The sequence below is a fragment of the Solea senegalensis genome, linkage group LG7 (assembly GCF_019176455.1).
Source record: "Solea senegalensis isolate Sse05_10M linkage group LG7, IFAPA_SoseM_1, whole genome shotgun sequence".
In the NCBI taxonomy this organism is placed as follows: Eukaryota; Metazoa; Chordata; class Actinopteri; order Pleuronectiformes; family Soleidae; genus Solea; species Solea senegalensis.
The window spans coordinates 21,068,697-21,092,434 of NC_058027.1; the positions used below are offsets into that span (position 1 = coordinate 21,068,697).

At 41.6% G+C, this 23,738-nt stretch overlaps 1 protein-coding gene across 4 annotated transcripts; it reads left to right on the top strand.

Annotated features, from left to right (window-relative positions):
- Positions 1–50: 50 nt before the first annotated feature.
- Positions 51–23,433, top strand: ahctf1 (AT hook containing transcription factor 1). 4 transcript variants are annotated; one of them, XM_044030095.1, is made up of 41 exons: positions 51–253; positions 2,345–2,471; positions 2,692–2,842; positions 3,048–3,150; positions 3,827–4,007; positions 4,255–4,462; positions 4,803–4,919; positions 5,743–5,827; positions 5,920–6,070; positions 6,551–6,683; positions 6,798–6,979; positions 7,084–7,145; positions 7,245–7,373; positions 7,752–7,842; positions 8,299–8,388; positions 8,792–8,932; positions 9,840–9,944; positions 10,056–10,152; positions 10,268–10,391; positions 10,487–10,543; positions 10,834–10,980; positions 11,088–11,278; positions 11,369–11,513; positions 11,747–11,878; positions 12,001–12,148; positions 12,494–12,644; positions 12,739–12,840; positions 14,943–15,087; positions 15,212–15,427; positions 15,533–16,163; positions 16,308–16,484; positions 16,689–16,794; positions 16,884–17,005; positions 17,141–17,448; positions 17,737–18,887; positions 18,951–20,112; positions 20,810–21,068; positions 21,147–21,323; positions 21,410–21,498; positions 22,114–22,181; positions 22,355–23,433. In XM_044030095.1, the coding sequence occupies exons 2-41, from the start codon at positions 2,351–2,353 to the stop codon at positions 22,557–22,559; spliced, it is 8,160 nt and encodes a 2,719-aa protein (XP_043886030.1). In that variant the 5' UTR covers positions 51–253; positions 2,345–2,350; the 3' UTR covers positions 22,560–23,433. The 4 variants fall into 4 exon arrangements, with proteins under 4 accessions (XP_043886030.1, XP_043886032.1, XP_043886033.1 ...); XM_044030097.1 differs by having other exon boundaries at positions 20,840–21,068; XM_044030098.1 differs by having other exon boundaries at positions 17,737–18,867; positions 18,970–20,112.
- Positions 23,434–23,738: the final 305 nt, after the last annotated feature.

Consider the following 23,738-nt stretch of genomic DNA (forward strand, 5'->3'; position numbering starts at 1 on the left):
TGTTTACACCCCAAACAGAGGAGGGCAGTATTCTGAAATGAACCATTTTTACCAAGGATGCCGAAGAAGACGCGCATCAAGCGCTGCTCTCCTTTCAGTCCGCTGTAGACGTCAGGAATCAAGTCCGCGGCGTTTACGCATGAGGTATACTTAAAAGCAACGGATTATGACACGTGAAAGCAGGTATCCACAGACTTGTCAAGGGAAACGAAACATCAGTGGCTTCACTAAAGCCGTCAACATCACCGGACAGGTCAGTGTCTCGTGTCCGTTAATGGTGGCACCAGTTTGTGATGAACTGCATCACGTTTTCTGACGTAGTGGACAGAGAGCTAACCGATAGCTCACAGGAACAGCCCTAGGTGAATACACAGATCGAAACTCAGTGATAATAGCATTTATGCAACATAAATGTGTTCTCCCGTTGCTCACGAAGACCCACTCTTACCGATGGTGTTGCTAATATAGCCACAAGCTAGTTGCTTGTCATCTGGCTACAGAACGTTTGGACAAATCTACACCACTCTACTACATTTTTTTCTGGCTTACTTCACACACCAAAGTTTAGAAAATATGTGTATCTCATGGCAGAGGTGTGTGATGTTGCCACTGGTGACATATATCTCGGCTGTCATAGTTTTAACGTAGGTTAGCTAAAGTAGCAAGACACCTAAGGCTAGTCCAGCTAGCCACCCCGACTTTGCCTTAAACTGCTCATTCTGAACTCAATGATATCAAATGACACATGTTAAATGCACCGCGCTGCGCATTCTTTTCACCACATGTCTGATCATTTAACAGCAGCCCATATGTGGAATAACAACATTGCCAGCCCAGTAACCTAAATGCTCACTCACGTCTTGAGCTAGGCTAAATTAGCTTACTCAACTTTAACGTCGGGCTCGCAGATTGTAATCCTTCGTGACCTTGCGGGCTAACTGGTTAGCCTGCTAATGTAACTGGCAGTAACTCTTCTCCTGGGATAAATAACATGACAGTATTCTTAACGTGTCGTTGCTGTTACTTTTGTGTAACACTTGTAATTCACGGTTTACACAGATGGCAATACATTTTATGTTTACATTAGGGCAAAGCTAAGCTCGCCGCTGGAAAGTGCTGCTGCAAATGCTAAGCCTTACTCCGTATACGCTAACAAACGAGCTAATATTACTCCCATATCTCGGCTACCCGGCGTTTGTAAGACTATAAAGTTTGTAATTCAGTTAGTGTTTGCAATGGGTGTTGTTGCTGAAGTTGTGAGAGTTCATGTATCACGTTACGATACGATCACGATACATTCAAACCCCTCACACGTGAACGTTAGATGTTGGATGTGGCAAAGCTAATATTATTTTTTAAAACCTTGTTTGCAGTTGCAGCACTTTTGCCTATATTAGTGTGTCCGTAACAGTATCGCGCTACGTTTAAGCGCACAGCTAAGAACTCGTTTGCGTTGTTATTGTCATGAAATGTATTCACGTTTCAGGTTTCATATAGCTGTGGCATGTGGCAGCGCAGTGACAGGCTTGTTGCGCGGGAGTTCGCTTGAAATTGGTGTGTTTTCCTTTGTGATCGCAGAGGGCAGTGTTGTGTCCTGTTTCCATCCAGGTTGACCGGCATTGAAAGCTCCACCGTGTATACAGTACAACAGTGTTTACCAACATTTTTATGTGGGGAGTTTTGTGACCCACTCAAAGATGACGAGCAAGCGCGACCCAATTTGCAATACCACACAATATGACACCCAATATTATTTTGAATAGCTAAAGCAAACATTCCCAATTGACAGATTAAATAAATAAAATCACAACTTAATCTTATGTATGTTATCTGAGGCACATATACATACAAAAACCTGCAAAATGATGTGTTGACTTGTTGGATTATTGTAAAAGATGTACCACAAACATGAACACATTTACACAAGACTACACATCTATCAGTGTGTAGCAGTACTATGCCATGTGGTGTTGCTCATTTGACAGCAAGCGCAAACTCTGTTGCAGCAGCAGTTGTCACTCAGCAAGTTTGCTTACAGCACATTTGACTGACAAATGTGGGTGCAACTGTGGTGTCCAAGAAAGAGCTCTTTTGTAGTGTGAAAACCCTGTGGTGCATTAAACATGAAGCAGATTTGTTGAGTTGGACAGGTTCAGGTGGGATTTTCCACAGGTTAGCATTTTACTGTTGGCTATTGTTTACTCAGTGAGGCATTATGTAGGGCTTGATATTTACAGAATAAGATAGCATTTTGCCACAGAACTTAATCAGTAATGTTGCTGTTATTTATAAAAGAAAAAAAGCTGATTTCTAAAATACTACATGTCCTGTGTTGGTTGTACAGTGAGCAATGCATAATCTGACTGCGCAAGTCACCAGCAGCCTACTGCCTTTCCCTGGAGTGACTGTTAATGCTCTGGGTGAGGATGAAATCACTCTTGACTCTGTTCTTCATGGGAAGTTCACTGTTGGTAAGTCTGTTTTAAATTATCAATATTTGTTAAAATTGGCAGAACCTTTCAGAAGTTTTAGAGAACTAAATTATTTTCATGCTTAAATGTCAATATGTTAAGGGGGCGTTTGTTGGTTGGTTTATGAGAAGTGTGAGGAAAAACTATACCCTGCTCAATGACAACCTTCAAATAAATCTATAAGACAACCTTCTAAATTGATTTCTGTCTCTGTTTAAAGGTCGCAGTGGTCTGGCCTGGCTGGCCTGTGGCCCCCATCTGGAGGTTGTGCATGCAGTGACAGGAGAGCGTCTGTCAGCATACTGCTTTAGTGGTGGAGGGGAGCATCCACCCAATGTCCTCGCTGCCAGAGACTTCAGCTGGCTCAAAAGGTTAGTGCTTTGTGTCACTATCTGTCTTTCTTATCTTCATCTTTTTATTTATCACTTGTGTACCGGTACATGAATTGTACTCAACAGTATGGTGTATGTTTAATGGTATTCTGGATTACTGTATTTTGTAACAAATAAATGTTATTAATTGTATCATTAACATCAAACATAAAAAGGTAACTCTGTTTTTGTTTACTTTGACCAGGTCTGGACTGCTGGTTGGTTTGGAAGAAACAGAGGGCAATGTGTTGTGTCTTTATGACTTGGCAGTGTCAAGGGTGGTCAAAGCTGTGGTTATACCAGGCAGGGTGAGTTGGCTGTGCTCTTTACTCTTCACATGTTGAGATGGTCATAAAGCCAATTTTCCAATTGTGCATTCATCTAAGTAGGTATATATGAGTAATAAAAAATAGCCCTTATAGTAATAGAGAAATACTTAGTCATTGGATTTCCAACATCATTGGGGTTTTGTTAGTCAAACTTGTTCCACACAACACAAGATTAATTTCTTTATTGGGATCAATAAACCTACATTGTATCTTATTGTAAGATGGCTTTATGTGGAATGTACTGGTTGTCTGTGCAATATTCTTGTAGTGAAACATGGTGTATAGTTTGTATACTTTTGCAGAAATTGTTATGGTCTGAAATTAGTATTGACCCTTGAATCTTGTTTTGTTCATTGTAAGACGGGGCCATAATGACCGTTTTCCATTGAGACACCCTATCATTACACCGAAAACACCCAATTTTACAGAAACCACAGTCGGTGAATCACTTCAGTTGGTTTACTGTTTTTTTTCTCAAACTGAATTATCAGCTATGGTGGCACAACATGTTTTCAGAGATATATTATAGGATTTAGACCTAAGGAAACACTTTTGGACTTGAACTTTTGAAAAGCAGTAACATAAATGTGTCTGATCTTGCATTCTTATCCAACACAAGGCACTGAAATCTGTATGTTGCCCTTCTCTGATCTAGATCACAGCCATAGAGCCTTTAGTGAGTTATGGTGGAGCAAGCACTTCCACACAACACCTCCACCAGAGTTTGCGATGGTTCTTTGGCATTGCTGCTGTGGTTACGGATCTTGGTCACGTTCTGCTTGTGGATCTTTGTCTCGATGACCTGTCTGGCAGCCAGAGTGAACTGGAAGCTTCAGGTAAGCAGCTGGTCTAACAATTGATTGGGTTTACAGGCTGTGCCTTTGCATTGTATTTTGTTCCACAAAGAATGTATTTGGAATAAGAACATGGTCACATTCCTCAATCCTGCACCATATATTTTTTGGAAATGGGCTCTGGATGAAAATGGTTAAACATGTGGACATTGATGGCCCATTGCAGACCTCTGTTTTCTTATGCAAGTAAATGTGTTAATGAATATCTTATTTTGCTTTGTGTTCACAGCCCTGCAGGTAGTGACCAAGTCTCCTGCAGACATCCCCAGGCTGAGAGAAGTGGGCACCAGACAGGGTAGACATCTTTGTCTCCAACTGAATGGGCCGAGTGGAGTCGGAGCCACAGCTCTGCAGTACATCTCCAGGACCAACCAGCTGGCAGTGGGGTTTGCCAATGGATATTTACAGCTGTGGAACATGAAGACTCTTAAGAAAGAGTGAGTCTTTGGTTTACCATTTCTACTTTGTTTAAGTTGAGGATGGGCGAGGAGGATGGGATGGTTCACACATGACCTTTACACAGTATTAGAAAAAAACTAATCTTTTTAATTCTGAGTTCTGACTAAAACCAGACCTTAGTTCAAATTAAATTATATTTTTCTCATAGTCAGACTAACACAATCGCATAATGAGATTGGGAGTTGAATCACTGCAGATATTCAGTTGGACTGGAGCTGGCCTCCTCGCTGCACAGTTATAATGTTATACCACTGATGTGTATTATGATGTAAATGACACAAATTTGAGTGTATACATTGTTGTGTTGTTTTTATGTAGATACCACTCCCAGTTAGAGGGTGGCGGGGTCGCTGTGTACGCCTTCACCTTCCAGGAACCAGAGAATGACCCCAGAAACTGCTGCTATCTCTGGGCTGTCCAGTCTTCTCAGGACCTGTAAGTCCTTCTTCAGGCATACACCAGTATGAGCTGCAGTCTGTTGTCAGTGTGACTGTTTGTTATTAAAAACTAATAGAAGGCAGTGTACTAAGAACAGGGGTTGATCTGGCAACAGTTGATTATTGTAGTTATGAAAGAATTAATATCTTTATTGTCATTCTACACAAGATTTAATGAATTTCAGCAAGGCTCTCTTAGTAAAATGTTGGAACAAAAGAACAGAATAAGATAAAATAAAAAAAACTAAAATAATGCTATGCACCTTAAAACCTAGATTAAATAAAAAAGAATAAATGGTAGCGGAAATACATTTAAAACAATTAAAAAATTGCACAAAGCATTAGCACCTTTAACGTTTAAAGTACCTTATTGCCACATTGCTTGCTGAATTTAGTGTCCTTTCCTCTACTGATTAGAGAAATTAAGTGTGTGTGATGTGGTAAGAGCTGTGATGGTGGAGGCTACTGCTCTTGGATAAAAGCTGTTCCAGAGTTTTTTAGTTTTGCTGTCCTTGCAGATGGAGTTGGCTTTTCCCCCCTCAATCTGGTAGTGTAGATAGTTATGATCTTTTGACCGTTTAGTCTTGTGCATCAGGGTGACTGACCATATCCTTGGGGTGCTATGGTCAGTTATGAATTAGAAAAAAAATGTAATGTGATGGCATTTAAACAAAACATTGTTGAGAAAAACATTTTCTCAATTCTAAGCATGAAAATCCATATTCTATTTTTTCCCCAGAATTGTGCAGTCCTGTTATCCAGGCAATGTTTTTTTTGTTTTGTTTTTTCAAGCTGTTATTTTCCATTTATCTCCTCTGCAGCGAGGGAGATACAGTCAGCCTCCATCTGCTTCAGCTGGCCTTCAGTGAGAGGAAGTGTTTATCTTCTGGGAAGATCCTTTATGAGGTTTGTTGATTCCATCATGTCATTCCCGGTAATTGCACTAAATGTTGACCCTGCTTGATTAATTCTCCCTTTTTTGTCTCTGTTCCACTTAGGGTCTGGAGTACTGTGAGGAACGCTACAGTCAGGAGCTAAGTGGCACAGGTTTCCCTCTCAGGACACAGACGACAAACACCCGTCTGCTAAGCTGCCGCACCATCGAGAAATTCAGATCCCATCCTGACAGGGATGACAGCATGAACGAAGGTAACATGCTTCTCCTTGGAATACTTGTGGAAGACTTTAGGGTTTTTAGGGAGCTACTTTGTGGATGTTTTAGTTATTGTTGACATTTTTAACAACACCAAAGCTCAGGTCTGTAATTTATTTCTGAAACACTATTATTTTATGTTTGAGTCCTCTTCATGTCTTTATAGACATCAATATATAATACAAAACATATATGGAATGATTTGGCTGACATACATCACTAACCAACTTGCCTAACTGTGTGCATCCTGCCCATGCATTTACTGTGTGGGTATTCAAAACAAGCTGTAGAGTTGTACATCACTGAAACAAAGGACCAGTGGGAGGGAGTATTTCACAGTGCATCTTGCTATGGCCAGCTTAGAGACCTGAGCTTTAAAACCACATGTTCTAAATCACAGGAGAATGTTTTTTCTCTTTGCTGTCTCTACTTGCTTTCATCTTGATCACATCATTCATACATCTCTTCATTTTTAGCTGCATCTCCGGACACCAGCGTGTCTCTCTTCAGCTGGCAAGTCAAAGCCTATGGTCAGGGAACCCCATCCACCTTCATAGGAGTTTTTGACATCAACCGTTGGTACCATGCACAGATGCCTGACTCTTTAAGGTACATACAGTATAAATGCTTAATTTTTATTAGTGTTACTATATTATTTACTTCTATGCATCTGACATGAGTGGTATGTGGCGCAGCTTTTCATTTATACTTTTGTGTTGTCAGAATGGGGGAGTCTCTGCAAAATTGTCCCTACCTGGCAGTTTGGTCTCTGGACTCGGTGGTGCACATGGTGTCACCACATGTCCTCCTAGATGTGGTGGTACATGACCGCAGCTTGGCCAGGGCACTGCCCTTCACCTGCCCACCACCAGAACAGTACTTTAACCCCACCAATTACAACTTCGGTAAGGGTGCATATAAAATGTTCCACCACCTCCCATGTAAAAGAATATATTTTGTTTACATATGTTTTGTATTTGAAATGTTTTTTTTTTCTTAAATGTCACAGATGCTACCTGTTTGCTCAACTCTGGAATTGTGCACCTAACCTGCCCCGGGTATCAGAAAGAGGCAAGTTTTTCATGTTTATTGATTTGTATTTCTAATTTTTTTATATATATGTTTAAAGTAGACTATATTTTTACACATCCATGTTGTCATTAAAACCAGACCCTGAGCTTTTTGAGGAAAGCTGCTCCTTGTTCCAGTGATATCATCTCCGCATGCTACTCCCGCTGCCTCATGTCTGGGCTACTCCCATCTCGCCTGGCTGACACTCAGGCCTCCAGCCTCTCTCAGGTACACGCTCAGCTGAGCAGTACACTCCCAGGAGATCCATACTTTTATTTTCCTTTTTGTTCACATTTAAAAAAATTAACTCAGGCAACGCAGCTTCAGCTTTATCATGTGTCATGCAGACAGCATCACACATAGGGCTGGGTTAACTTGGTATTGAAATTCCTGTGTATCACCTGTAATCATAAATGTGTTGTAAGTGAGTTAGAGTCTTTGTTGTGTTTTGAGAGGCGGAAGTCCAGCTATTCATATTGATATATATATTGAAAACTTCAATACCCAGCCATAGTAACCCACTACAAATAAACAAGAGTTAAATGTATAATGTTTATTTGAGGTGTGGATAGTAATTTTCACATGCAACAAAATGTTGGATTTCAGGAGGAGCAGCTAGATGCCATCTTATCCACAGCGGTGGAGACCAGTGCCCTGGGATTAATTACTGGCTGCATCAAACAGTGGACTGCAGAAGGTGAAGATTCATGGACAAAGAGTGCCATACTGTTTCTTGTCCTTTTCAAATCCTTTGCACCCATTGTAGTTTAGTCAGTAAGGCTAGGGCTGCACTAGGAGGTGTGAGTCTGGAAGTCTTGATTTTCACTTCACCAGCCCATTAAGCATGTCTCACACAAGTGAAGTGCTATGCTTTTCTTGAGTTTATTCTCAGTTCACAGCAAAATATATATTGAAAACAATCCTCAAGTTTTTGTTTACTGAACGCTTAAAATTTTTGGATACAGGGTTCATACTGAAGGGTCTTTAGTTAGGAATAGTCGTTAGCTCGTTTAGCTGATAAATGGTATTATTTAAGGCAGTTTTCAAATGCAGCTCCTACAGTACGTAAAACATAGCAGCAGTTAAGCTTCCTGTGTGAGACGCAGCAGATCAGTGACTCAGGGCTCATCCTTCAATTTCTGTCATTCAACAGAACAACCAGGCTCTGCACTGAACCTGCGCTACGTCCTGGACTGGGCCTGGAACAAAGTCATCCAGACCAAGGAGGAACTGGATGGAATCTGTATGTTTAAATGGGGATCTACTATTTTATGCTTTAATTTATACAGTTTTCACACATAGCTTTACAGTGTGAAATGTTCATATTAAACGGGGCTAAAATAAAACATTTGTTATGTAAAAGCCAACTGTGTGGGATATGTTCCCACATGTTTTTGTTTTCTTCTGCACCAATAATCCACCATAAGCTCATCTCATATAGACTTTATCAGTTGCCCAGAGCATAATATCTATATATATGTATATGTGTGTGTGTGTGTGTGTATGTATATATATGTATGTATGTGTGTATATATGTGTATATATGAAAATATTTGATTCAGATTTTTCAGAGACTCTTGTTTTAAGTGATACACACACACACCTCATAGTAATTTATGTTTTTCCGTTTGGTGTGCTTTTTATAGGTGCACCGCTGTTTGACAGCTCTTCAAACTTCACAGACCCTCAGACTCTGCAGTTGCTCCAGCACACCCAGAGGCTGCTGGGTAACCTCGGCACCGTATTCCACTGTCTCCTCAATGAAGCTCAGGAGCTCACACAAAAAGGTCTCATGTTAACACGCACACAGTAACATGTGCAATTGGTGTCTCTGTTCTGTGAAAATCCTCTGCCAGTATTTGGTATTCCAGAAATGGTTTGAATCCAATGCCGTTTCATGCATGGGTAAGAATTCCTAAATATACTTTTGATCAGTCAATCAGAGAGCTCACCTAAATAAGTCACTCTTAAAATGTATTTCCACACAAAGCGTTTTGCAGACAAGATATCCAAGTAGATAAAACTGGATCTTTCACGGAGGATCTAATGTCAAAGAGGACGTTTTTAATATTTTCCTTGAGTTTATTGCATTTTATAGGTTTTTGTGTATGTATGGGAAGAGTTTTGAGAAGGCATTTGTAAGAGAGGGTGAGAAGTAGTTACCTAAATTAAAAGTATAAACCTTAAGAGTATAACATGTCCGTACACACATCAGTTCCACGTAACTCTTTGTTCCTCTGTGGTGACACAGAGTGATGTATTTTGATAATAACGGATGGAGGCAAGACAAAGCATAACAGCTATGCAAGTAAAGCGAGATGGCAACAAACTTAAGGTTAAGGAATTATCCACAAACAGAACTTGAAGAATTAACCCCATTCCCTATATTGATAGGGAATGGTTGGAATATGGAACCTAGTCACACACCAACAATAGACTTTCAGCGAACCAACCATTAAATATATTCGTGCATTGTGTTTTTTTGAGACACACATAGCATATAACTGGCAATAAACAGTACTACAACCATTTGCTGTTTCCAACGCTTTCACCAACTATTCATGCATGGTGCAGCCATCTCAAAGTTTTGTGACTGCCCCTTTGTTCCTTTGCCATATATAGTAAATAAGTACATGTGTTATAATGCTTTATTTGTTGTTGTTAAGAAGTTGTGTTTATGTTTTTGTTGTTTAGGGCTAGTGGGGCTGATAAACAAGAACATGGTGTCCAGTCTGATATCCAAGTACGCTCAGGTGGTACTGTGGTTCTGTCGCACTGGTCTCCTGCCAGAGGGATCAGGTAAAAACACAAAGGCAAATTTGTTTGTGTTTTATGTCTGATTTATTTCTCTGAGATTTAATCTTTTGCATATCTCCCCCTCTCTACGCCGCTTCCTTCCTACCCCACCAGATGATGACGCTCTCCAGATCTCCAGACCTTTCTACACCCACTCAGTCATCAGCAACTATTACACTATACGCAGAGAGGAACTCACAAGGCTATCTAAGTGAGTGCTCTCTACTCAGAGGCAGTAAAGATGAAGGAAATATTGAATTTATTCAATAGCAAGTGAAAATTACTTAAGATCATTTGATGCTGAAACTCTCTTTTTGTCTTGTCAGGGGCAAGTGGTGTGCAGACTGTCTGATGATTGATGGTTTGGTTGGTCAGTGTGGTGAACGATTAACCAACCTGTGGAAAAGAGATGAGGGTGGGACAGGGCAGTATCCACCACCAACGTTGCATGTAAGCAAATGCATATGTTTTATGTGTCTCAAAGTTTACTTCTGCTTTTACAACATTGTAAAGAGCAGGATAATGATTGTGACTTTGATCTTAAGGCGTTGTTGGACATTTATCTCCTGGACAACATTGATGAGGCCACCAAGCAGGCAATTGTATCCTTCATATTTCAAACATCTGTCATTTTTAGAATTTCCCCAGATAGTGTTTGCAACTGATATTGTGCTTTTGGTTCTAAGCAATAGTATAGCAATGAATTTCAAAAAGCTGTATCAGTTAATCTTTGCAGTTTTGACTCTATTCTTGGGTTATAATTCAGTATTCCTAAGGTGGGCTTTAAAGGATTTTTTTATGTTATTCTAATAGAAAATAAATAAATTCTATCAGAATAGTGATGTACTAACTCAAGCCCTCTGCTCGTTTAAGCCTTGACCTATTGTCTCAGGTGATTTACCTTTTGCTGGATGTCATGCATTCATTCCCCAATAAGGATGGAGCATCGATTCACTCTTTCCCCTCAGCTTTTGCCATTCCTGTTGGGCTGGTAAAGCTTGTGCAGGGCCTCTGGTTGTTGGACCATCACGGCCATCAGGTTAATATATTTACACATTTTAATTATATTATTCCTTAAGACATCATTTTTCATATTTAGCCTTTAGCTCTTTTTAAATGTCAATTTTCTTTTTTTAACCCTATTAGAGTTCATTTGAACTGCTCCTGCATCCAGCTGCCTCTGCGTGTCACTTTAAATGGCAGCATGAGCGTGTTCTGAATGCTCTCATGTGCCAGGACCAGCACGCAATTGCGCTGCGATATCTTCAGTTTACAAAGCCCACGATTTCCTCCACCTCCCAGGCCAAGCTCTGCCTGTCTGTTCTGCTGCACAACAGGTAAGAAGAGTGTAATTCTGAAACAAGAACAAAGAGCACATGATGGCAATCCAGTGCTAGTGCCTCTTACATGGCATGTACCCTTTCTAGGTGTCTCATCGAAGCATGGTCCTTAGTACGGCAGCACTCATATCAACTAAATAAGGGTGAGCTGCTTGGTGTCCTGTATGAGAGCTGCCAGGACCTGGGCCTCGTCACCGAACTGCTCAAACTCCCACTGGGTCTGGCTGAACAGGTATGAGACAAATCTCATAATTCAAAAAGTATTTTTATGACCGTGCCCCATTGTCAGCCATGGCATGATGGGGTTGTTTTAGGGTTGATCATGTGTAAGTACCATACATGCTGTTTAACCACTGGGCGGTGATTCTATTTATTTATGATTCTGCTTATACCTTGATTTTTAGTTGTGTCTTTGAATTATTAAGTTAATGCTTGAACTCCCGATTCTTGGATTTTTCCTTATAGGAATGTCTGGAGAAGTTTCTTCAAGGCACTGGAGGCCTTCAAAACAGAGAACTACTGATGGTGCATTACCTTCAGCAGGCCAACTATATACCTGCCCTGCAGCTCAACCACAAACTTAAAACCAATCTGGTGGTACGTTCAACACCCACAGCAATTAACAAAGCATGAACTGGGTAGAAATATGTGATATTGTAGTATGACAGAAAGGAGTTGCTTGAAATCCATATAATTAATAATCATTTTCTTATTTCTAGAATGAACGAGATCCAAAGCTGAAAGAGCGGGCCAACACAAGGAATGCCATACTGGAACAGTACGGGAAGGTTTTACCGAGAGTCCAAAGAAAACTGGCAATGGAGAGGGCAAAACCCTACCAGCCTCCGTACACCATTCACAGAGAGGGTAAGAAGGAAATCTTCCACTCACTTCATCTCACTTCATCAGTGACCCCTCTCTTTCAGAATCACTCTGGTTCAAGAATTAAATGTCATCATTAATTTTCTTTATTGACCAGACAGAATAATTATATGCATAGTCTTGTTTTCCAATATCTCTTTTGAAGACACAATACACGCCTCTGGCTTGTTGTCAATATAGTAATGCAATATATTTTAGTATTTTATTTTACTTCTGGAGCCAAACTGTTAAACCCAACCCATAGCAGCTGTAACATGTTTTCCCAGTGACCGAAATAAAGGAATAATATGATGATGATGATGTAACGTTCTTTAACCTCTGTCATTACAGTGTCTCGGCCACAGCCACTGTCAACTCTATCAAAACGCTCTGCAAGTGAGAAAGTGATCTCCAGGGCTGGATTTATCAACAGTGTCCTGACCAAGATTGAGGAGGTGTGGTTATGCAAAGACACAACACCACAGTCTTCACCAATCAGGAGGTGAGCATGGATCACATGTCAAACTTACACATTTTTATTATTCTGGTTTATTAATTAATTTCTAATGTTTTTTTTTTTTATTTGTTTCTGTCAGTTCCAGTGTTGCTAATATTCAGAGCCCGAGCAACAGGCCTTCTGTCCTCCCTGATCCCTTTCTTGGAACTCCCATCACCATGACCTCCAAACGAAAGTCAAGGTACTTTGGCAAATTGTGGTGTATTTTGTATACATTAGACCAAAGGACTAGTTGAAGACAAATTTCCACATCAGTAATATACAGTTATAATATGGGTGGTCTCACTTTGAGGAACTCTTGAAGACATATACACAGAGTTCAATGAATGTTTTTGTCCTTTACATTTTATATGTTATGTGTTTAAAATAACATTGAATAATATGCATGTAAATCCCCTGTTTGTTTGTCTTAACTTAATATGGCACCTACAACTGTATATTGTATTGATTTATTACATTTCTCTGTATTACACTCAATACATATTAAAATGTCAATATTAACCTAAAATGCTACATGAATGCATCCAGTCCAATCCAACTTTATAAACAAAGTGCTGTACATCAGAGTTAAATAGAATATAGAAAAAAAGACCTTTAAAAAAACAAACAATAAAATACCTTAGAGAATATAAAAATATATATAAAAACAACACGAGTAGACAAGTCGTCCAATAAAAAGAGGTGAAATCAATGTCTAATATTAGGTCAAAAGCCAAAGAGTAAAAATGTATGTTTTAAATATGGACAGTGGCAAGGCATGTCTAACATGCAGAGGAAGACTGTTCCACAATCCAGGCGCAGCAACAGAAAAAGCTTGTTGTTTTGTGTTCCCTCTTATGTGCTCTAGTTAAAAGACTCACATCAGCATTTTGAATAAGCTGAAGACGTAAGAGGGGAGACTGACTATACTCCAAAATAGAGGGCATTGCAGTAATCTAGGCGAGACGTAATGAAGGCAAGGATTACTGTCTCAAAGTGCTGTTTTGAAAGGATATGTTTTGCCTTTGTTAACCTTCTAAAATGAGAAAGCTGAACTTCATTACTGCACCAATTCGACAGTCCAATTTAAAATCATTGTCTGTCTTAAAACCCAGATTTGTCTGTAGGCTTAGCATCTTGTACCAAAGAGCCCAGGTCAACAGGAAGGGACTCGCAGGAGCCTTTGGGTCCAAACATGCATCATTTCCATTTCTTTTATTCAAATTTAAAAAGTTCAGGGCCATCCAAGCTTTAATCTTTAATCAATAATAAGTTATTTGACAGAGTAGGTATTCTTCTGCTTTAGGGCTACATAAATCTCATGCTCGTCCAGTAAAGACTTAAGCCGAGAATAGACAATTTTCTCCATGTTTTGAGATAAAAGGCAGCTTGGAAATGAGCCTATGAACACTGATTGGCCAAGACCTGGTTTCTTAATGAGGGCACTACTGCATGTTTAAAATTTGCATGCACCACACCAAAAGACACGCTACTGTTAATAATGGCACAAACTGACTTATGACTGGGAAAACCTCTTTAAAAAGCTGAGGAGGGACAGCATCACGAGGGGAACCAGAAGGTTTGATATGGTCAACAATATCCTCTAACATGGATAGAGTCACAAACTGAAACTCAAACTGATCGAAAACAGCAGGGCCAGAAGCAGGAGCTAATATGAGAGCCCTAGTGGTGGCAACCTTCAACCAAAAGTTCAGAAAGTCATCGCACATTTCAGATGACACTTACAGGCAGACAGCCTGTGGGAGTCGATTGTTTTCAATGATATATGTGGATTATGGCGGTTGGTCAAAAAAATGTTGCACAGCTATTCCATTTTAGTCTCTTTGACAGTGTTGTGGTAATGGCGCCAGCAGTCCTTTTTTAAAATTTAAATTTAAAATGTTTCCACTTGCATGTTTTTAATGGAGCCACAGAGTCCATGATGGTTTGGTATGAGGAGTGAAACCAAGAACTGAGCTCCTCAGTATCAGACAGAAGACAGTCGGGATGGGAAATGGAACTGGTCAAAAGCAGCAGAGAACTGAGCAGCAGTTAGGGCTGAGAATCTGACATAGCCGAGCAGGAGTGCAAGTTCTAACTGCAGTGCGGGATAATCCGACCTCAATAATACAGCCTTGTGATCTGAAAGCACATGAGTCAGAGATGTACAGTTGATCATATTTGGGAATTATTTCAGCCAAAAAACCAGAGAAGTCATTTAAAAAGTCCTTATTGTATTTGGGAGGCGCAGTAAATTAGATTTAATTCATGCTGTATATTATTTTTGTCATGAATGTGGTGCAGGCTGATGGACTTGGTGGTTCAGCCTTCGTGTAAGAGCCCTCAGCTCCTTCTCAGCCCACCCAGACCTCCCACCTCCTGGGTTTCTCCAAAGAGCATCAGCAAAGCTCCTGAACTCAGTCTCCTGCAAACACCACAGGTCGTCAAGGCAAGTAGACAAATGTGATTTATTTATTTTTTTTACTTTGTAGGTGGTGGGTATGTGCTTTTATGGATAAATTTATTTTTTTTAGCTACTTTGTTGTTTATGCTGTTTGTGATTGTGTCCTCAGCGAGCTCGAGCCTTAGCAGCCTCCGGCCCGGTTTTCTCAGCCTTCACTCCGCAGTCCATCCTGCGCAGCAGCCTGAGGCCCACACCTGTTGCCACCCCTTCTGCTTCTCCAGGTCGCTCCATCACTCCTCCGCTCCGCAGCAAAGAAAGCCGCATCACTTTCATCAAAGAGGCAGAATCTCCTGAACTGGAGAAGGACATCCAATGGACCAACGGGGTAAGACAAAGATCAAGCGTTTTGCCTGAACCTTTTATAATTAAAAAAATAAATCTCTTTTTGCATCTATCATCCAACCACTTTTTTTCCTGTTTTCTTTTCTAGGTGGCAGCAGACAGTGAGATTAGCCTGTTGACCAGAGGCTCCACACTTTCTAAGGCTGCTGATAATACTTGGTCTGCACAGCCTACTGAAGAGGATGTAGATGAAGGAAAGGAGCAGCCTCATGTGAAGTTCATGCCTCCTGAAGGTGGTGTTGCCTCTCCACACCTGAGATCCTTTGAGTCCTCATCCATCCATGAAGAAACCAGAACATCACACGCTACACAAACTCGACTTAGCCTGAGCTTTGACACCACTCAGACGCCTGTGCGGTCCACAGACACCACTCTGGAGTACTATGACGCACCTCTATCAATAGACGAGGAAATTGAAGAGCAACAGGCAGCGACAGAGCAAGATGAGGATGTTGTGACGCTGAACATCAAGGTTCTAACCAGAAATGAAGAACCAGAAGAAAAGCCTTTACCAACCCCTGACCAAACGCCTATCTTTACACTGGAGGAAGACGAAGTGGTGAAGGAAGATACAATATTTAAAGATTTAATAGAGGAAGATCACAAACAGGAGGCTGAAAAAGATGTTCAGTCTGCGCAGGAAGATGAACAGGAAGTTGAATCAAGCAGCAAACAACAATATGCTGCAAACCTTGACCCTGAGGATATGCCCAGTCAAGGTAATTCTGTCACTTGATGTTAGAGGTGTGGTGTTTCACCAAAATCCAAAGACATCATGTGCTCAGAATTTTCAGAGATTACATTTTATAATCATTTGTTTCACCTCTCTAAAACATTGCTTCATTTATTTTGTATCCTGCTAGTTTGTAATCAGGTGACTGAGACCATGGATGCTACTGTGGTCGAATCTCAGGATGAACCAGTGACAGCCACTGAACAAGATTTCCAGTCTTACGCCGCAGAGATTACTGAGCATCTGAAACCGTGTGAAGCCATAGAACAAACAAGTGAACCAGAGGAGGATCTGGAACATTCAGCAGGTTTGTCCTTCCATTATGTTGTCACACTGTAAAACGTTGCTACTTCCTACATATTAACACCACATAACTAGAAGAGAATTATTTTTTTTTAATTAATATACAAATCTTTGGGGAAATGGCTTGAGAAATCAAATGTTGCATTGTTTTTAAGAATGCAAAATAACATGTACTTGAAAGATGATGATTTTGATTGGTGTCCCACAGATCTAACAGAGTTTGTGCAGCAGCATCTGTTTGGCAACGATCTGTCTCCTGTACTCACCCGCTCAGGAATCCACAGTGCATCACAGATACAGGTGTCATTCAACAGGTACAGTAACTTCTTTGTAGATCAAATCGTTTGACAGCGTGCCATCTTAATACTAAGTTACAACGATTTCTCATGTTGTGTTCTCCCAGTGAGTCACTAGAGGAGGTTGAAGGAGAGGAGCAGGCAGCTGCTGAGCCTCCCCCAGTTCTCACAAGTCAGAAATCTAACACCTCCGTGGCATCATCTGAGCCAACAGGCACAGACTCCCACTGTGAGCAAGACTGCACACACATGCACATTAACACTGTTGGTTCTAATGTTACAATACAACCTTGTGACCCAGTTCCTCAGACACTTACACTTTTCCACTTTTCTTTCTTTCTTTTCTTTTTTTTAACTCTTACAGCTGTTGTGAGTGTAAACGATAGTGAAGAACTTTCTAGCCCTGCATCTGAGGAAGATGAAGATGAGGAGGAGGAAGAATCTGAGGAGGAGGAAGACGAAGAAGAAGAAGAGGAGGAGGAGGAGGAGGAGGAGGAAGAAGACTCTGGTAGTGAGGTGGAGATCATTGAGGAGGTGCAAGGCAATAGGAACCTGCCACCCATCACGCCCAGTTCAGTGTTTGTTCAACAAGGACACGCACACTTCCTGCCAAGTCTCTCGGAGCAGGAGGCTGCTGAGTTCTCCCTGATCACACCTGCTGTAGAGATGAAGGTAACAACACAGAGCAATGCTTTTAATAGCCATTAAAGGATAAATGCCAAATATTTTCTCTTTCACATAAATAAATTGGCTTGCAAAGCTGTCTGTTACTAACTGATCTGCCCGTACTCGTGCTGTGCATGACCATAGCCAGAAGTTAGGGAGCGAATCACAGCAAGATCAAAACATACAGCCGAATTTCCACGTTGTCACTACATTGGGAGTGGAACCTGCTATTGTTAGAATATCCCCACTTTTACACCTTTGGTTACTAATCTTTTTGTATTTTTTCTTTCACAGATGGTAGAAGGGGACATGGAGGATGAGGTGGTGATGGTGAGAGTTGGTACCAATGAAGGAGGGATGGGGGACAAAGAGCAACTGTCATCATACATGGAGCTCAAACCTTCTACCACTCTCCTGGTTCCCCTGGAGCTCGTGGAGGGACAACATGGTCCGCTGGATCTCCCCGAGATTCAGGAAAATGTTGTGCCTGATGATCAGAGGACTGAAACTCACTGTGGCTTCTCTCTGATGCTCGATATAGAGGAGGACGAGAATAAAGAGGCAGACAAACTTCCCATGGAGAATGATCTGCAGTCCTCCAATTTCTTCATCCAAACTTCAGAAGAGGAACCTAGTGATGAGCTTAATGAGAAGCCTGTGGCCAAACCTGAGGTTATTCTTTTGGGCACCGATGTACAGGATACACCCCTTCATGGAGAAGTCATACAAGATGACCAGAAGAAAGACGTGAACAGCCTGGATGGAATGGAGGTAGCTGAGCTAGAACCAGAACCTGAAAAAGTCCAAACTGTCACACAAGATGACCAGAGAAAAGACATGAAACGCCTGCATGGAATGGAGGTAGCTGAACCAGAATCCAAACCTGAAAAAGTCCAAACCATCACACAACATGACCAGAGGAAAGACATGTATAGCCTGGGTGGAATGGAGGTAGATGAGCTAGAATCAGAACCTGAAAAGGTCCAAACTGGCCATCAGGCTTTAAACATGGGGGAAACTGAGGAGATAGAGGAGGCCAATGTTCTGAAGGATGCAGAATTGGTTATGCAGGCTGAAGATCCCAATACTGCAGCTCTTTTTGCATCAGCTCCAGAAGAGGAACTCCCTTCGGTTGTGGTTGATGATGTCTCTGTGGCAAAAAAAGATGCGGCTGTTGAGGAGATGCAAGAGGAGAAGAAAACGTCAACACCTGCTGTTGAGGAGATACAAGAGAAGGAAACATCAACATCTGCTGTTGAGGAGATACAAGAGGAGAATGAAACACCAACACCTGCTGTTGAGGAGATACAAGAGAAGGAAACACCAACACCTGCTGTTGAGATACAAGAGGAGAAGGCAACACCAATACCTGCGGTTGAGGAGATGCAAAAGGGGAAGGAAACATCAATACCTGCTGCTGAGGAGATGCAAGAGGAGAAGGAAACATCAATACCTGCTGTTGAGATACAAGAGGGAAGGAAACATCAACACCTGCTGAGGAGATGCACATCAACACCTGCTGAGGAGATGCAAGAGGAGAAGGAAACATCAATACCTGCTGTTGAGATACAAGAGGAGAAGGAAACATCAACACCTGCTGAGGAGATGCAAGAGGAGAAGGAAACATCAATACCTGCTGTTGAGATACAAGAGGAGATGGAAATATCAACACCTGCTGTTGAGGAGATACAAGAGGAGAAGGAAATGCCAACACCTGCTGTGGACCAGAAACAACCTGAAATGAACGGCCCCAGTGAGACTGACACACAGATTGTCCCCAGTGCAGAGGGAGAGACTGCTGTGGAGGAGGAGCAGCAGGACCTCAGAGCCTCAGAAATTACTGAAGTTATTGAAAAAAAAAGAACCACAAGAGGAAGGCCGAGAAAAGAAGAGAAACCTGTGAATAATGAACGAGATGAACAACCTATTCCAAACACCCCCACTTCTCAGAGGAAGAAGGCTCCTTCCACGCCAACAAGGAGGACCACAAGAGGGAGGAAGGCTGTTTCTTTTATTTCTCCTCTCCCAGAGGAAGAAGAGGAGCTTGAGGGGGATGAGAAAGTAGAGCCAGAGATAAAGATTCCCGTCTCAACTCGTCGTACACCCAGAAAAAGCCAGGTTCAGACCAGCACACCCCGAAGAAGTACTCGCAAAACTCCTAGAGATCAGGATGAAGAGGAGGAGGCTGTGGACCAGCTTCCCACTGTTACTTCAAACTCCAAGGCCTCTTCTCCTTCCAGGCGACGGGTTTCCCAGAAACCTGCCACAACAAGGACCAGCCAAAGGGTCCTGAGTAGCAGCGAGGATGAGTCTCCAGACAGTGAAATAAACGAGGAGGAGGAGGAACACCAGGAAGTGCCGCAAATGAAAGTTGGACGACGAACAACCTCCAAGACTCCCACTCCAGCCAAACGCAGGAGTGCTAAGGCAGACACTCCCAGGAGATCCAGCCGAAGAATACTGAGCAGTAGCGTGGTGGAGGCGACGCCATTAAAGAGCTTGGCAGAGGAGAATGAAGTGGAAGAAGGTTTCGCTCCACCCGTCAAACACAGCTCCAGAAGGATGAAGTCGGAGCGGCTGGAGGACGACGAGGACAAAAAACGGCAAAGTCCCAGCCCGGGCAGGGCGACTCGACAGTCCAGCCGTATTTCCCTCGATATTTATCCACAAGTAAGGATGGAAGATTTCCTAAAATATATTAATAATCATCTCATTCGGATTGTCTATTATTTATTTTATTCATTGATTATACTTATATGTGTGTGTGAGACATTAATCCATATTATGCTTTATTTAATATTATTTAATTAAATTTTTTTCTTATGCTGTGTTTCGCTAATATGACTTAAACTAATTCTCCCCTCCAAAACGAATGCGTTAAATTACAATTATTGCATCCTTTTTTTCCCTCAAAATTTAGGCTTTTCATTTGCACCTGTGAGAGTAATTGTCTGCCTGAAAGGCAGAGTATAAATGAACAAGTGAATGAATCTGTTACAATCTAGTTTCTAGATATAGTTGTGTAATAGTGATGCTGATGAAAAAAATCATTTGATGGAGAGCAACATATTTTTCGCATTGAAATTGTTACATATCCTATGAGTTAGCACCGATTTATTGCTGTGTTGAGAATATGTCCCTGTCTCTGCCACCAAACACACTGTAAATAATATTAGTGAGTGTTATCTGATGTTTTTTTCCTACTAAATACCTTTAGCAGTAATTACTTGCTACTGCAGAAAGAAATATGATCACGCTCAGGTATTACTAGTAACGTACTTAGGCATCAATTCATGGTCATACGTTTTTTCTTTTTGCATGTTTGAGAAACTGATCCATCCATTGTCATCATTGATAACACTCACAGGTGAAACTGGTTCCTGTGTCACTCCCTCAGAGTGCAAAAAAGATGAGACAAGCGACGACCACCGAACACACAAACGAAGGCGATGACCTACACGAGTCTGAACAAAACCGCAGCGCTAGTCACAGCAGCTCTCGTCGACCGACCAGAAGCAAACTGTGGAACGACACAGAGGAAGATCGCCCCTTACTGAACTCTCCTCTGGAGGTGGATTCTGAAACTCCCGTCGCAGACGCCCTCATCAAGAGACTCCAGCAGGAAGGTATGTCTGGCTTTGGACTGAGCTGTGTTTGTTGTGTGGGAGCAGGTGTGTTATAGTGCAGACTCTGTTAAATTACAGGAGGAGTAGTTGTCTCAAAGATGGTGAGAACCAGCAAGAAGAGTACGAAGGCGTTATTGGAGCAGGCCGACACGCTGCCGTCTGTGACAGATGACCCACTCCCTGAAGCCCCAGAGAACGAGTTGAGTCCGGACGAGCATTCAATCATCTACAACCCGCCACGGAGAAGAACAAGAGGTGAGACGAGCGTCTATTTACCCTTAACGGTATGTTCATCTGTTTGTCCATGGCCACCTTAAACCTGCTTTATGTTTGTGTGTCAGCTCATAGAGCAGAGTCGCCTGGTCCAAGTGAAGAGACTGCAGCGCCTGTGACTCGCAGCAGGAGACAAGTCAAAGATGCTACTCTTCAGGTGAGAAGTGCGACTGATCACACATACTTTTACAGTGCAGGAGGCGGGATTTGTGTTTTTCACCCCTGGGCACTGTAAGTGGGAGGTCAGGTGATGTGCAAGCTCACACTCCAGGGGTTACACGCATGATCATCCACCAGGGGGAGCCCTGACTTGTGTGTTTAGTCTCCAAACCATGTTTGGTCACTAAAACCTGAGCAGTGGCAGAAAAACTGAGGCACATCCACATGACTCGATACCGTTTTAGTCTTCAGATCAACTGCTAAATGTAATGTTTCATGTCATAGATGCAATGGTGAGCTACTTTAAGAGGACTCACCACTGACAGTAGAGTGCTACTTAGGCAATGTTGTCAGCAAATAAGGCAGAACTGGATGCAAATCAATTGCCGGTTATTTATTGCAGCGGCCTTTTATTAAATCATTTTCCCAGCTGTTTTTACTCAAATGTAATTTCTTTGAGGATGTTGGACGGTTCAGATGAAAGAGGCTTTCTTCTGCTCGGAAATAACTGACCGTATCTCAGTGCATCATAGCCTCAGGAAAAAAAACAAAATCGTGAATGTCCTCGTTGACCATGAGGGAGAAATAATAGTTTTGTTTCTTCATGTTCTAGGATGCAGCTGGTTCTGAAGAAGATCATGCAGATGTGACGACGAGAAAAAAGCGTAAACAAACAGCCAAGTAAGATTGTTTTCTGTCTTTTAAAACTTAAAGGCCACTTTATTATTTTGACTTGACAACGAGACTAAGTACTAGAAATGTGTGGGCTACAGCTACACTGGCAGCCATGCAGTAAATAATGTGTGCAAGTAACTGATCCGTGTGTCATCTTAATTTTTCTTTGCCATCTTCAGATCCAAATCCGCTTTGGAGCCGCCTCCTGAAGCAGAGGTCGACCTGATCTCGCCTCTGCCCAGCCCAGGCGATCCGCTCCCACGGTCACAGAAGAGGGTTAAAGAAGCAGAGGCCCCGGCCCTGGCCCCGGGCATGAACCTCAGACGCAAACGCATTATGAACATGGTTTTTACAAAACCAGTTACACGGCGGAAGAAACTATGAGGAGGTTGGTGGTGTCTAGAAACAAAAACCTCGTAGCTCCACCTCAAGATCAGAACCAAATTGTGTTGGATTGAGTTAAACTCTCGGTTCTGCATCTTCAGATGCCTCAAACCGCTGCCGTTGTCTTTGTGTGTAGGACAATACAATAAAAGCAATGAGAGGACTTTATTTTTTGGAAGTTTAATTGTCCCACTCAACTTGATTTTTGATCGGTGGCCATTTTGTGTTGCTCCTTGTAATCAGCCGGGCACAAAAAGGAACTAGTGGGGGAAAAAAAAATCATTGTGTGTGTTTCAAAAAGCTGCCACAGATAAAATCCGGAGACTGAACCTAATCTGCCTCTGATTAAGGGGTTTTATTCAGATGTTGTTTTAATCTTTTTCATTGTTTACTTTTAAGGTTTTCGAGGCCTGCCGTTTCTTCTATTTAAGAAGAAACGCAACCCTTACCCAGTGGAGATAAAACATTTCTACTACTAGATTTGTATATAGTCTTTTGCTATGTTCCAAATAAAGTTAATAAATAAATGCTTAAGAGTTTTGTCCATTTTCAGGTTTTTAATTGTTCTCAAGTACATTTAATCATCTAATCAGCCTGCCGATACCACAGTCTTAAATTAGTTTTGGGAGTTTTCTGTTAAAGACACAGACTTGTACACTATTGCCATCAGAATGGGGCCGTTTTTGTACGTCACAGAGATATTGGATATTGTTGAAGGGGGAGCACTGCATTTGGAGTTGTTTTGGGACTATGTTAATAATAGGCTTGTTGAATCAAATCACTGTCAAATAGGTAAATAGGCTATTTTCTGACAAATGTATGTAGAATGTCTTATTTTTGATGACTGCTACCTGATAAATATGTCTAAGCTTAATAACTCTTTATCCCCAGTGTCCGTTTCTTAAGCGCATGTGTTGTTTCGTCACGCGGCCTCAGTGCCTCGGTGACGGGCATGTTTTTGTTTTCATGCCATTTTCGTGACATTTACAAACGCCTTAAGGGAATTTCTTCATGTTTGGCACAAACATTCACTTCAGGAATATTTCACCGATTTGCATCTGGCTTTGTATTACTAGAAAACGGGTAGCATTTTTGAAGAATTGTGCTTCCCAACTTCAGTTTCCCCTGAGTCGAGAAATGTCTTACATGCTCACCAGTGACACTTGGTCTGAGGCTTGA